Raw genomic sequence first — 15531 nt, forward strand, 5'->3', positions numbered from 1 at the left:
CTTTGGGGATAAGAGATGTGCTTAGGGCTTCATGTGGAAGCCCCACAGTTTGCCCCACATCTCCACACTCCCCGCCTCTCCTCTCCTCTAGAGGAGTCTAGCATGGAGTGGCCGTGTGCCCGCGGTTGCCATGGTGAACTGCTCTTATCCCAACAAAGAACAAACTGAGTTGAAGTCATCCATGCAGTCTCTCTCTCTCTCTCTCTCTCTCTCTCTCCTCCCATACACACAGGACGACTGCCTCCTTCACATAAAGATTTGCTCCTCTGAGGAGAACAGCCATTGACTTTGAGTGCGCGCTAAATTCAAAGTTCAGGCTCTGCGTAAAACTGAAGTAAAGAAAAGTCAAGGTATTCCCCGTGATTTAAGATGGCTAGGTAGGTGTCATTTATTCTCAAAAACTTTCAAAGTCATAATAACATTTAGAAAGTTACAAGCCGTTCACTTTTTGATGCTCAGCTGTGCGTCTGAGACCCAAATAGCTCGGGACTTTCCACAACCGATGTTTACGCACAGACCGTCTGGGGTTTATTATAAGGCTGCCAACGGCTGAAAACGCATCGACTCTTGTTGTTTACCGCCGTGAAAAGTGACTGCATGCATCCAGGTGGTTCAGTGACTGAGTAAAAGTGTTCTTGATGAGATGGAGTGACATTTTCAATGGGTGGAACGGAGCGTCTGTGGTTACTTGCAAGTTTGTGTCAGGTAATATCTTTTATGCTTACTTGTCTTCCACTGTGCGATGTAATACTTTTAATGTAACGATTACATTCAGAAAAATTTGCTCACAGGTGGTCCTGCTGACCTGTGAACGCAATTCAAACCCTGTTGAGGTTGAAGTTTTGTTTCAGTCCTTCCCTTCCGGTCAAGATCCAAACCGCTACACAGTCACCTGCAGGACTTCAAGTAATCATCTGGTAAGAATATGAGTAAAGACAGATCTATTTGGGGATTGACTTCAGTTTAATGTAAATAGATATATTTTTCAACATCTCTGCAGGTGTATGTGGAACCGATTTATCACTCAGCATGCTGTCCAAATTGCAAGATTTCACTATGGTTAGTTGAGGACCAAAAGGGGTATGATATCACACTGAGAGCCTGCAGGAATGATACCACACTTGATGCAAAGACCTTTCACTTTGGTGAGTCTCTCCAGTCCTGAATCCAACAGTCTTGATGCAGAAAACTAATATTGTTTTGGATGTTGATACCTTAGATAATAATTTTATCACCTCTCTTTTTGTCTTCACCTCTTCCTGTGCGTATTTTTGCCCAGTTCCAGTTTCTCTGTCCTCATTTCATGTATACAGCACAGTGACTACTGCTCTCCTAAGATGGAATCTTCAGAGACAACAAATCATATCCACCTTGAGTCTATATAACACTCAAACACAGGCTGTCACACACTTCAGCATAAATTCCCTAGAAGCACAGTCCCAGTACACAGCGAAGGGTCTTCAACCTGGCACACGCTTTAAGGCCAAAGTTGTGGTGACTACATTCCTCGGTCAGCTTAATGTGATTTTGAAACAGACCATCAGCATCGGCGTGGAAACAGGTACTATACATGTGTTGTATTATAACCACATGCCACATTAGACCACAATAAAACTGACTGCAGTCATGGTTAAATCTCTGGTGTAAGTCGATGATCATTTCTCTCTTATGATTTCTCTTTCCAGCCCAATGCCCCCCTGGGTGGCTGGCCAATGAGAGGAGCTGCTTCACTGTGAAAAGAACAGGTTTGACGTGGAATGAAGCCCAGCACAACTGCAGACACCTGGAACATGGAAGTCACCTGGCTGACTTGAAGACCCTGGAAGATCAGGTTTTTGTGTCATCTCACCTTCTGAACCACAACAACCTTCTGCTGCTATGGACTGGACTCAATGACCAGAAGGTAACTTTATTTCAGAAACATACTAACATTTGGTTTTTCCATCAGTAAGAGAAATGAGAAATAATAATATTACATTATGACTTTGATGGACTTAGTGGTTAGCAGTTTTGCCTCACAGCAAGAAGTGCTGGTTTGCAACCCATCAGGGACCTTTCTGTGTTTTGTGTTTCATGGTGTGTTTTGTTTTTCTTCCACTTTAATCAGAGTGAACTCTTGATGTCTGTCATGTACAGTCTCCATAGTCCATAATGTCTCTTATTTGACACCCCACAGGAGGAGGGCCAACCTCGCTGGTCTGATGGCTCATCATATAACCTGACAAACACGTTGATGACATTACTGCCAGCCAATCAGACAGACTGTTTTGCCCTTCAGAGGAATGTTACAGGGCCAGGATACTTCCTTACTCCATTCTTCTGTAGCATCCCCTTACCCTTCATCTGTCAATACCAGAGTAAATAACTTATGTAAAATACCCTTTACAGTATTACCCAAATCCAAAGCATATAATTTGTGAGTACCTTTCCCTTGTATTTGTATTGTTTTGATGCTGCTATGTTTTTCTTTCACAGTCCCCTGGTTCCCATCATTATTCTCCTTTGACCTTATTCAAGTAACTGAGCATCAAGTAGAGCTTCGCTGGAGTGACCTCTCATTCTTGAACTCACTTAATCATTCATCTCTTGAGATATTTCTCCAGTACCAAGAGGAGGCATATGAGGAGTTGGGTCAAAGAGAAGAATATAAAAAAAAGTCAGATGACAAAAAACCAACACAGAACATGAGCAGTATTAAAAAAACAGTTAAAGTCCCCATCTCCCTCACTTCCAGAGTGGTAACTCTGGCAGGTTTGTCTCCAGGGAGAGTCTACTCTTTCAGCCTCAAGGCTTCTCATCCTGCTGGCTCCACCTGGAGCCTGGGACAAATGAGGACTGCGTACACTAGTGAGTCTGCTGACAATCAGCTATGCACATAGAGAAAAACAAGAAGCAACATCTTAAGTTAATAAGTATTATTTCAAATGTTTATGTTCTCCTTCTCAGGACCTCTTCCTCCTCAAAATATCACTGTTGGTCTCATTACTGCCAGTCAGATTAGTGTCCATTGGATGCTGCAAGGACCACAGCATGTGGATGGATGGACATTTGTTGTGCGCTACGTCGACCTGATTTCAAAACAAGAGAGGATAGTTGGCATGACCAACATATCCAGGTCATTTGAGACCGGTTGGTTGCAGTCACACATCGCTGTCATTGGAGGGTTGGAGTCTTACAGGAAATACATGGTTGAGGTTTCCACAGTCACTCAGTATGGCATAGAGGGCTGTGGACAGTTGCCGCTGATTGTGCAAACTGGTAAGTGTGCAGGCCTTTTTCACTGGTAGCACTGAGGTGTTACAGTAGTTGGAAATTAGAGCCAAGTTTAATTGAAAACTTTACAATCACATGCAGGTCAGTGATTGGCACTGTGTATCATCAGGTGGTGTGATACACCTGATAAGAAAGATGCATGAGTTGTCGTGTTGACTTAATTCTGCCGAACCTTTGCTTTGTCCCATCTTAGCTGACAATAAAAAATATAAATATTTTGCTTTTGTGTGTCCTAGCTGTGAGGGCCCCTAGTGGTCTGACAGTGTTGAAGACAAGAGGAAATGTGACACTCTGTTGGATCAGTCCATCTGATGACCCTCCAGATGGTTATTATATTGCATTCCACCCACTCAGTAGCCGAAGTACTTCTTCACTGTGGATAAATCAGTCCAGTCCTGGTGCACTCTGGGTAAATCAGTCCGTATGTGTTGATTTGGGCACATTTACTCCTGGTCAGACTTATGACATAGGAGTGGTCTCATTGAAGGGACAAAGCAGGAGCCAGAGGACCAGCATCATACACACCACAAGTAGGAGGAATAAGAATAATGTAAGCATTAGTGTTACCCACACTAGTCATTTTCTAAACCATATTTCACTTTTTCTCTTTGTGTAGCACCAATGCCAGTTCAAGTGGCAGTCCCTGTTTCAGTGAGCACAAACACAGTACAACTATACATCCAGCGTCCACAGCTGGGTCTGATTGATGGGGTGAAAGTGTGTGTATGTCCTGGAGTTTGTGACACTGTGTGCGAGGGATTTTGTGAGTATACATGTTATTGGTACGCCCTCCCTGCTGGGGTACATATCATAACCCTCAGCAGCCTCAGTCCAGGTACAGAGTACCAGCTCAGGGTGTACAGCACCAACCGAGGGCAGATGGGACCGCCATACTCCACCCACCTCATCAGAACAGGTGAGTTATCTGGTGGGTCTATTAATCTCCCATCTGCTCATATCATCCATGGAGTCACTGTTGTTTTGGTGTAGCAATTCTCATTGAATGCTTTAGTCACTGATAAACATGTTTTTGTAGCTAAATGAAAACAAATCTTGGAGTAACATTATCTGCCTTCAGCACAACAACAAAACGAACACTGCTCCAGGCTTATAATCTCTGATAGATATTGTTATGAGCCATTATTTTTCTTAAGACAATCACATCCTCTTGTGGCCATCCCAAATGAAGACCAATCTTTTTTTATGACTGTGTTCCTAAATTAAAGTCAGACTCCCTGAAGAGATTAGCTTTTAGAAATTACTATTGTATTTTAATCTGTTCATAAAACAAACAAGTATAGACTTTAATGCTGTGTCTTTTATGTTGTTGTTTTGTCTTTTAATGAGTGTCATGTTTGCGTTCTTTGAAAAACACTTGTTAACAAATTCAATTCATTATTACTTTTTTGTGATATATTAGGCAGCATCACATAATCCCCAGGTTTTTAAAACATCCCCAACCAAAGGTAATTAGTATTTTCAGTATGTTAGAAGAATAATTACAGTATGGGTTGTGGGATATGATTTGTGATTTTAGGTCTGGCCCCTCCCAGCAGGGTGAGAGAGGGCTTGGTAACAGATTCATCCATAGAGCTTCTTTGGGATCCAGCACAAGGACAGGCCCACAGCTATGAAGTCATCTGCCTTAACTGTGACCATTCACACATGGTAAAAAAAAAAACATGTTTTCACTTGTACTTTTAGGTGTAGAATGCAAATCTGCTGAGGTTTATATTTCCCAGTGTCAAAGTGCTTCAAGAATTAAATTGAAATGTGACATGGATTTGACCCTAACCAGCTCTTGAAGAATCTCCCTCTTACCCCTCTTAGAACAGCTGATGCTCTTATTGTAGAAACTAGAAGAAGGCTCTTAATTGAACTTGTTTATGTGCTACAGGTGCAGAAGGTGTTAAGTCCGAATGCAGTGTTTTATAACCTGACTCCAGGCAGACGCTATCACTTTGCAGTGCGAACAGAGAAGGAGTCTTTCATTGACAGTTTCCCTGTCACCATCAACATCACTGCAAGTAAACAAGCAGCACACACATATACACATATTGCTATTCAATTGCACCTTTCTAAAAACTACTTGTTTTATTTTTTTTCCTAACATGCCAGCACCCAGCCAAGCGGAGTTGTCTCTCGTCAATAAAACCACATCAACCATACAGATTAGCTGGGGTACAGTGAAGGGAGTGCTGACTTGGCTCATCCTGTCAATCAGAAACAGAACATCCCATCAAGAGCTGATCATTTCTCAACAGGAGCCAAGGTCAGTCTCTCATGTCAGCCAGCACATAAATATTTATAGTTTTATGAAAGCGAACAGAATTACAATGAGCTGCTCCCAACTTTTAATTTTTTTATTAAAGCATCTGATTACAACATAGATTTCTCAAAGCTTGTGCTTAATAACACTGGCTACTAGAGCTGTGTGTGTTCACAGATCCTACACTTTTGAAGGCCTTGCTCCTGGAAGCCAGTATACAGTTGAAGTTATTGGCACCAGCGGGGAAAAGAAGAGTAAACCTGCTACTATGATCCTCAATACTAGTAAGCATATGAGTTTAAGACATATAAAGCAACTTGAACCAAATATTAGTTTTAGTGTTTGTCCACAGACATGTAATTGGAAGAGAGAAAAAAGAAAATGATTTGGATAACAAAATGACTGTAGCAAGAATTAAATTGTCAGATAAAAACAGAAACAGGTAAAGACCACTTCACTTTGAAAATGGTGATTATACTAAAACCAATAGACATGTTTATGTACAGTAAATGTTTACACAGAACTTATTCATATTAAGAAAACAATTCAAAATTATTTTTAAATGATAGTACTCATTTTGCCTCCCAGTATTTCCCCCTGCTGGTTCATAAAGTATCATTTTAAAATATATAGTTCACATAACACTTGTATTATTATGTTTATCACCAGGTCAGTGATTACAGTGACTCTGGGTGGTAATGATTATGTGTCAGTATATGGTCTAACATGCTAAACTTGTGTTCAGTCCCAGAGGTACCACAGGAAGTGGCTCTTTCAGAACATGCAGTGACATCTGTGTTTGTCACCTGGAGGCCACCACCAGGACAGGCGGAGGGGTACAAGGTGACACGTGTATACTAATGTATCTGTCCAGATGCAGAAATGGGAGTTGCTAGTTGTTACGTCATAGCAATTTCCAGACAGATGTGTGTAATGATGTGTGGCTGTGTCATTTGTTTTACTCTCACATTACTCAAAATGTTCTTTTTTTTTCAAGGACAAAGGAGACTACTTTCGTTAAGCTCCTCAGTCACCTGATGGTTACTTAGCAACCACTGTCAGCACACCACATATTTTGTTACGAGCTCTTTAACAATGTATGATCTCTGCAGAACCAAGGCCAGGAAGAATGACCAGGCACATTACATGCAGACACAATACAAATTCCACATTCACAGATTTAATTTGGACCTATCAGTAAATATACAGGGTTGGTTCACTGTCACTAATTGAAACTTGTTTTTTTTCTTCTTCTTCCTAGTCCCTGTATGGAATAAGAATTTCTTTTTGTTTTTCACAGCTTGTTTTTGGGCAGCTGTCTGTAGACAGGAAATCATGGACTGAGGTGCTTGTTGGGGGTACAAGTTATGAAATCAGTGATTTGATCCCGGGGTCGGACTATGGCTTCATCATTCAGAGTGTGTTGGGCTCAGACACCAGTCATGCAGTCCACAGGGAGTTCAGCACACGTAAGAGACACACAGAGACATACAATCCTAAATGTTGTTTCCATGGTGACCTGTACAGATAAAACAAGCTGTTGGTGCATCTTAAATTGTCCTCATAAAACTTTAAAAAAAAGAAATAATAAATTTGTGGCTTAAATTATCCAAACCTCAGTTGTAAAATTGGAAACACTGTTTTCCAGACCCAGCAGGATTATGCACCCTCCATTTGGCCAATGTGAGCACTTCCTCTGTTTCTGTAAGCTGGGACAGTGTGTTTGGAGAGTTTGACTTCCACAGAGTCACTGTGGCCAACTCCTCAGTCACAAACACACTTATCATACCCAAGGAGGAACGGGTTGCTGTGGTTACAGGGCTGGTGGATGGGTGCAGCTACAATGTGAGTGCTGAGAGAGTCAGAGGAGTGACAGCAGGGAGTGCTGCCTCTCTGACCGTAACCACAGGTAGGGAATATGAAAAGGTTGCACTGGTCAAAACCCCAGCATTATCACTTTTACTTATTCATTCAGTTACAGAAACTTTCTCCACCTCGCTGTCTTTTTCCCTTTTCTGCTGTTCATAAGTTCCAGCCCGTGTAAGAGGCCTGCGTGTTGCGAATGTGTCTGCACATGCATTTTCACTACGATGGGCAGAGGCACTGGGGTGTGTGGATCATTACCAAGTGAGCCTGGAACCTAACCAGGGAAAAGTCACAGTGCACCCCGTGCGTGATGGATATATTCAGGTACAAACACATACTTAATGAAACATGTGGCATATGTGCAATAATAACAGATTTGTGAACATGTACCTAATTTTTAACCTAAGAAGCTCAGTGTTGTCCACTGTACACACATGGACAAAAAGACAGTACACCTTAGAGCTGAACCATGTGCACACAGACATACATGCACTATCTCTCCTCCCATTCAACCAAATCCCACCCCATACTAGCTTTTCCCAGCTGCCAGGTGCCACATACCCCCGAAAATGTAACCTTACACACAACACATTACACACACACACACACACACACACAGAGCAGAGTTGAGTAACAGATCTCATTATTTATTAAGTTGGCCTCATGAGCTCAACCCTGAATCATTCATTTGCTCAAGTAGCTCTCCCCAGAGACCAAGAGAAACCAGAGGGAGAGCATTAGCCTTGTGCTAATGAAAGGACCCACTGCAATTCCTGGCTAACCACTAATATCTTGGGATACATCAACATCTTCTACTATCCAGTGCCTGGACAACTAACCGTGTGAAACTTTACTCATGCCACTAACCAGCTTCTTGATTTGGAGTCACTCCTGTTCGGCTTAGTGGATTACTTGTAGATCACTATTAACGTTTGTGCACTAACACTGGCGCAGCTCACCTGGCAAGGCCTCTAACCAGCTGTGACTAAACTAAAGATAACTCTACTAGCCAGTATGACCACCTTCTCACTCATCCTGATACTCACAGTCTGCTTGGAACAATCACAGTTACAGGTAAGAATTTATTACTTAATAGCTGCACACACAGACAAAATCAGCAGTTTAGAATATGAATATAATGTATACATTTACAGCTCTGACCCTTCTTATGTCCCTTATATATACAATAGATAAAGATATGCAGCCATATTAGTTGTAAAGCATGTACAGTTTGAAATGGAGCTGTACACCAATATTTAAAAAAAAAAAAGCTTAGTTATATTTCTGGGAGGTATGATACACAAATATGCTGGTGTCACTGGTGCAACTGTTGGTTGCAACGCACACAAAAGCAAAAAGGCTGAAACACAGGCTACGACGTTCATCTGCCTCACAGAAGTAAACAAACATAAAAATGCAAACAAGGGCAGCCACAAGCTGTCATTAATTCACAACCACCCACCTGCATACAATTTATACAGATGGTTCTTCTTCAGATCTACACCATTAGCTAAAATAACAGATAGATGGATGTCTATGGGGTTCTTGTGTGTATACTGGGACCATGTATCTGTGTCTTGCTGTTTTCACAGGCTGATGTGATCAGTGTCAGTCCAAGAACACAATACACCGTAACAGTCACAGCAGCCTCATCCTCAAACATCAGTCCCGGAGTCAGCCGGATGATCAATACTAATGAGAGTGGTGAGACATGCACATGCACACACTGTTTTTGTGGGTTTTACTGTATAATTGGGTGCTGATGTGACAGGCTCATCTGACCTCCTTTGTTCAATTCAGTCTCTGTAACGGACATTCAGTACACACAAACTCACTGAATAAAAGGAATTAGTACAGTATATTTTTGTGTGCTTCTGTGTGTGTAGGGTATGCGTGTCTATGGAGGGGGTAATACTCCCTTTCCTGTTTAATTCCTTCTAGGTAACTTAAGCCCTGGGCTTTTGAACTGCAGGATAAATGGGTTTGCACTGAATGTCAGTGAAATGCCACTGCTGTGTGAGGCCTTATTCATCAGAGTTGGGCCTAAAACACACTCATGCTGGCACACACACTTGTACACATACAATCCCACACATGGTTGAAGGATTAGCCCACCATAGAGAGTAACACTATTCTTTAAAAGTCACAGCGCACCATCCACTGGATACATTCACATACACATACAAAGATGGAAAATTACAAAAAAAAAAAATCTAATACTGTGTTCTGTTAACTTTTGGTATACAAAAGTTGTAATAAATCAAAGGATTTATACACATTTCTGCTTACTGATGGTATTTTAAACAGCAGACTGAAAAGATGGGATTAGAAAACACATCATAAGTATGCTTGAGTCCACTAAGACACCATTTGACTCAAGTACTGATTGTTAAGAAACTTATCCACAAATGTTTGTACAGTTGTAGGAGACACAGCTAATCAGGTAAAATCAGTGTTCTGGTTGCTAATATTCATCTTCTTCTCTTCTCTCCCCTGCTTCACACACTTCCTCTCCACTTTTCCAGTTCCTGGTCCGCCTTTAGGCCTAGAAGGAGAAGCCGTAGGCTCAAATGGTATTCTGCTCTCCTGGACCATGCCACCTGGCAGCAACAATATTGAGGGATATGTTATCAGGTAGTTCTTTGTTGGCTTCTTGAAAAACTGTGATTTGTGTGGGTTTTAGGTGTCAAATCAACATTTAAGCTTTAGATCATTTACTTAAATAAATTTGAGCAGCATTTTGTTGCAGTTTCTCTAGATGGAGGTTTTAAGTAGTTTATTTAGTGTTGACCTGTCCAAGCTGCAAAAATTACAAATGCATATAGACTTTCTATCAAAATTTGAGTCTGAAAATCCTCATTTCGCAGTGTAAGAATTTTTAAGGCGCTTTTAATTCAAACTAACATATACAGGAATATTCTGCTAACAAGTGTTTGTTTCCTGAACTAGAATTCTGAACAAAAAACTTTATAAAATTCTTGAAACATGTTAATTTGCATTGAAAACCGGTTGAGTTATTTGTACAACACTGGCAGATATTTTTCATTATTTAGAAGAAAATGATAATATTAACATTCCCAGTCTCTGATCCTTAATAAGAGTGGTTTCTTAAAGAATTTTTGGATATTTTTGCTTTTATTTTGAAAGTAGATCACAGAGAGGGAGACAGGATACAAGAGACAGGGAGAGGGGGAGACGTGCAACCACAGAAGTGAATATGTGGCATGCGTTATAATCATGGGGGCATTCGAGGTGCTCCAGATCTTGTTCACTAAACACTAACTTATAACTAAAGTTATAAGTTGCATATAACACTTTACTGTTATAAAGTGGCTGTAGCAGTGTAATGTAGCGTGTTATTTCTCTTCAAAATATAGTGTAAAGTGTATAGTATAGTATAAATCATCAGTAATAGAAACTACTACTAATGCTAATGTACTTCGCATCACTGGTATGTTTGTGTCATAATCTACTAGAGTATAATTATTTTATACCTTCATACAGCCCTATGCTGTTCCTAAATAAAAAAAAGTGACTTAGGAGATGATGAATATTATTTTTTTCTTGTAGGTACAAGGAGGTATGTCCCTACCCTGATGTCACCTTCACGCAGGTGATCAGAAACCTGGACGTACCAGAGACCCTGATCACTGACTTCATCTCAGGTTCCACATACCTTATTCAGGTAAAATTCATGCTTATGATTTAGAACTTAGAACAGTTTTCTTTGGAAAATGGAAAACTCAAGAAACCAAATAACCACAGTGCATACCATAGTCCATACCATAATCAATGAAAATGCTGTGGTACATGAATAAAACAAGCTTTCTTTAAGGGATACATGCAAACAAGACCAATTGAATAAATATGTACTGTATGTTTATATATGTATATATTGTACTGTACTAAATATTCATTTTTAGTCACTAGACACCCAGGTAACAGACCTGGAAATTGTCCTGTATTATGATGTAGATGTGACTAGCTAGCAGATCCCACAGAACCAGCCTATTCTCTTGATTTGGCTGAATACTGGTAATTGATCCTGATTGCATTATTAATCAGGTAAACAGATCTATGGATCAGCCTTGGCTCTTTCCACTGTCTGTTGTCACTGAGGTTGAATGTGATCATGCTTATTAGTTTCCAGAATTCATTAACCCACAATGACCTTCATACAAATGGACTTTGAGAGACTGACACACAGAGTGATTATACTGGCACATTCTGTATTTGTGTGTAAGTGCATGTATCATATTACTACACCTCACCTACTAAACTATGCAACGAGCTGAGCTCATGATAGATTCTTCCTTCTTCCTTCTTCTTCTTCGCTTAATCTATCTAGCTGACTTCAGTTTTCTATGTATGGTATTAATACTTCTGCAGTAAAATTAGACATACTAAAGCATGCATTGTACTATGTCCTAATGTGAGCCAGTAATTCTCCAGTGGAGTTGACTGGCAGAAAACTGCCAAGATAATGGGTAACATATTTCTGATCTTTTATAGATAAACATGAGACACAATTACCAGTGAAGAGCTGGTTGTTTACAGCGTAATTGTTGTTGGAAAAATCCTTCAAACTTTTCCGATTTTCTGAGGATGGACAAAATATCCCATTTGTACAATCTAATCCTTTATAGTGGCCCTTACTCGTTACCCTTAACCGTTACCTATTTGAATTTAACATGCACAGTTCAGAGTAATTGAATTAAATATATGATAACATTTCTGCCATGCTTAGTGAAGTTATATTGATTTTCATTATAGTCTAAATTGTACCTTCTATTTTGCACCTGCTGTGTTTGTTCCTCTGTATCCAAATTTTTAAAAGCATTTGAATAAAATATGAAATGCTTGGTGGCCAAGCTAAACTTACAATTGGCTGTTGTTCTTTTTTAATAAGGTGATATTTTTGCTAAATGTACAGTATTTTTCATAGTGGTCCAATATTAAAAAAATATATTAAGAGTCAAGATGTAGGTGGCATTCATTGTTACTGATTTTGACTAATTTTCTATAAGTCTGATAATCAGACTCACATTGCCATTTCATTTTCATGTCATTACTTATTCATTTTTCCTTGATTTTCATTCACAGAGGTTTCTTAAACACAAGCACAGCTTAAGTGGTTAGCTTGTGACATGTTTAAATACTGTCACTGTTCCTATCAGTGAGTCATCTCTTACAAAATATCATTCTGTTTGTGATCAGCACCCACAGTCAATCTGATGACTGCCCTATTGACAAGAACATCAATTAATCATTACAGGTAATACCTACCTACTTTCTCATTCTCTCTCTGTTTTTCTGTAGGTAGCAGCCAAAAATGCAGCTGGAATAGGACCATTCAGCAAATCTTTATACATAAAGACTGCTGAGTCCCGTGGGTATCCATGCACGTGATCACAAAATTGCATGATTATCTCAACATCTAAGATAGCAGTAATGTACACTGTGTATATGTGTGTGTGTGCATTTCCTTCAGCCCCTGGATTGGTGACCAACTTGACAGCATTTGCTCAAAACCACACGTTTGTTGTGGTTACCTGGTTCCTGCCGCACCGCATCAATGGCCTCATCACAAAGTTTGCTGTCAAAGCAAAACATGCTCGTACTGGACAGACGGTCCGCATACTGGAGGTCATTGCAGAGGACATCATGACAGGAGCCCTGCCTCACTGCAATGTACAGTACTGCATTACACCATCACCTCTAGCTGGCTTCTTAACTGAACTGTTACTGTAAAATGTTCTGTTCTGTGAGGATTACAGATGCTGCCAAGCTACAAGGCTAACTTAATGTGTAACAGAAAGCTAGAAATTTCATTTTCTCTCATATACTTTTGATCTGTATGATTCTATGTTTAGGATGCAGCTGATATCCTGTCCCGTGCAACTATCAGCCCCTTGGGAATGACTGCATCATCTCCCCCCATCACCCTGTCCGCCGTGCCCGCTGCTGCCTCCTGGAGTGTGCCAATATCAGTGGGAGTTGATAAGCTGCGACCTTACACCGCCTATCTATTTGAAGTGTCTGCCTTTACCTCAGATGGAGAGGGACAGATAGCTTCCACTATGGTCCGCATGCCAGAATCAGGTGTGGAAAAATAAGCAAACAAGGCTGTAACTTTTGTTCAGTGTGTGAATTAGAATGTTGTAAGAATAGAATATACATGCTGCATATATGAAAGTGCTTATTTTTGCATATTTTTGTTTGACAGCCCCAGAGGATCCACCACAAAACTTCTCTGTACTGAATATGACATCAAGATCAGTTTCTGTGATCTGGAACTCCCCCAAAATCATCACAGGAAAATTCACCTACATGCTCTACCTTTATGGACCTGCAGGTTATTAACTATTGACTCAGGAGCACACTTGCATGCCTGTACACATAACCAGATTAAAACACAAAACTGAAAAAAAAATGCTCACAATATAAGGAGAGCTGTATTTCTTCTTTTTCTTAGGATATTTGTATGAGAACAGTACAGCAGACATGCGGTTTGCTTTTAGTGGTTTAAATCCCTACAGAAAGTACAAGGTGGTTGTTCGGGCCAAAGCTGCTGGAGAAGTGGGTCCAGCAGCAGAAGAAACTGTCATTACACCTGCTGAAGGTGAGAACACTTCAATAATAATGTAACTAATAATAATAACTAATAAATCTTATTTGGCATCTACAGATAGATCATCATAATTCCACTTAGAATTACAACTATTACAACAACATATTCTTTTTTGTCTTTAATAATTTTGTTTATTTTACATTACAAAGCAGATGACACTAAATCACAGAGGATAGCACAATAACCTCCAATAATTATGTGTATGTGTGTTTTGTGTACTTCTGTGTAATGTTTGTGTCTTACTCTGTCTACCTCTCTGTGTGTTTATGTGAGTAGCACCTAGTGCAGTGCAGGACCTGAAGGCTATAGCCGAGGATTCAGTTTCAATCCTAGTGAGTTGGAGAAGTCCTGCTCAGCCCAATGGTCCCATTACCCAGTACAGACTGCAGGTTCTGGTTGACAACACTATGCTGCAGGACATCACCCTCACTGCAGACGTAGTAAGTCAGATGTTACAGCTGTGTACGGTATAGCTACTATAACTGTATCCCCATCACCGCTAAGTAGAAACCATTAGAATTACACTACAGCACAATTTTTGTGATGCTAAAATCTAGTTTATAGAAGCATTGAATAAACTCATTAAACTTATTTTATCAGTGTGTTATCAGACGTTTCAATAAGATATATTCAAAATACTAAAACGTAAAGGTTATGTCAGTCACCTGGCCCAAATATAACATGTATTTGATCTTCTTTCAGAATACACCTCAACCTAATAACATCAAGCTCCCAGGGCGGACTAAAAGAGCTGCTGATCTCAGTGTGATCACATCCCCACCAAGTTACACAGCTACTGTTTCTGATCACACACTGTCCATTGGTATGACTGCTTACAGTTTTACAGACTCTGGACTTCAAAGCACTAACCACATTACTAACACTGATGTTCAAAATACCACTGAAGCCATGGTTACCATGGAGCCCAGAACAAGCTTCACCTCCATTTCACCCGGCACAAATATTCAGTCTTCTGACACTGCAGTTTTTGGGACCTCTGCTTTTTCTCCTACCTCTGTGCCACCTGCAACACTTCCACCCTGGCTGACAAAGCAATCGCATGCTGAGGATATGACCACAGACTCTTCTTTCTCAGCCCTGACCCCGGGTCAGCTCCTCTTGTCCACGCAAGATGCATCAGTTATAGGTCACTTGTCAACCCGCAACGCAGCATCATCTGGTACTACAGGTGGGGGATCACTAACCATAATCACTGCTTCTCTTAACATTCTGCAGCCCTGATGCAAGGATTTTTATTTTGTCAAGTGCTTATATATCATGTGTGTCTGTGTATGAGCAATCTGTGTCTGCATGCATGCTGCAGGTGTAACAGTGAAAGAGGAGGTGATGGACATTTTATCTGAAAGGCTGTCTTATCTGGTGTCAGATCTGGATCCATTCACAGAGTACACATTCAGGGTCACTGCTTCCACCACTGAGGGAGCAGGCCCTGCCACAGATATCACTGAGAAGACCAGGGAGCATGGTGGGT

The 15531-nt window shown here is 40.5% G+C and overlaps 1 protein-coding gene across 8 annotated transcripts in view; it reads left to right on the forward strand.

Moving 5' to 3' along the window:
- The first annotated feature begins 278 nt into the window (after window positions 1–278).
- The window catches only part of ptprq (protein tyrosine phosphatase receptor type Q), a 33799-nt gene continuing 18546 nt past the window's right edge, over window positions 279–15531 (forward strand). For 3 of the 8 annotated variants that reach the window (XM_026311998.1, XM_026312000.1, XM_026312003.1), the window contains exons 1-29: window positions 279–705; window positions 792–917; window positions 1001–1145; window positions 1280–1561; window positions 1686–1903; window positions 2177–2357; window positions 2476–2847; window positions 2947–3258; window positions 3510–3803; window positions 3890–4189; window positions 4811–4941; window positions 5171–5300; window positions 5392–5545; window positions 5720–5826; window positions 6288–6385; window positions 6843–7011; window positions 7191–7451; window positions 7572–7732; window positions 9001–9112; window positions 9934–10042; window positions 10979–11093; window positions 12728–12797; window positions 12900–13099; window positions 13282–13510; window positions 13635–13763; window positions 13884–14030; window positions 14316–14479; window positions 14742–15228; window positions 15364–15525. In XM_026311998.1, coding sequence (XP_026167783.1) covers window positions 661–705; window positions 792–917; window positions 1001–1145; window positions 1280–1561; window positions 1686–1903; window positions 2177–2357; window positions 2476–2847; window positions 2947–3258; window positions 3510–3803; window positions 3890–4189; window positions 4811–4941; window positions 5171–5300; window positions 5392–5545; window positions 5720–5826; window positions 6288–6385; window positions 6843–7011; window positions 7191–7451; window positions 7572–7732; window positions 9001–9112; window positions 9934–10042; window positions 10979–11093; window positions 12728–12797; window positions 12900–13099; window positions 13282–13510; window positions 13635–13763; window positions 13884–14030; window positions 14316–14479; window positions 14742–15228; window positions 15364–15525 — 5410 coding nt within the window. In that variant the 5' untranslated portion in view covers window positions 279–660. The remainder of the gene's footprint in view (window positions 706–791; window positions 918–1000; window positions 1146–1279; window positions 1562–1685; window positions 1904–2176; window positions 2358–2475; window positions 2848–2946; window positions 3259–3509; window positions 3804–3889; window positions 4190–4810; window positions 4942–5170; window positions 5301–5391; window positions 5546–5719; window positions 5827–6287; window positions 6386–6842; window positions 7012–7190; window positions 7452–7571; window positions 7733–9000; window positions 9113–9933; window positions 10043–10978; window positions 11094–12727; window positions 12798–12899; window positions 13100–13281; window positions 13511–13634; window positions 13764–13883; window positions 14031–14315; window positions 14480–14741; window positions 15229–15363; window positions 15526–15531) is intronic. The other 5 variants (XM_026311999.1, XM_026312002.1, XM_026312004.1 and 2 more) reach the window with 5 other exon arrangements.

Source organism: Mastacembelus armatus, chromosome 6 (genome assembly GCF_900324485.2).
Source record: "Mastacembelus armatus chromosome 6, fMasArm1.2, whole genome shotgun sequence".
Classification (NCBI taxonomy): Eukaryota; Metazoa; Chordata; class Actinopteri; order Synbranchiformes; family Mastacembelidae; genus Mastacembelus; species Mastacembelus armatus.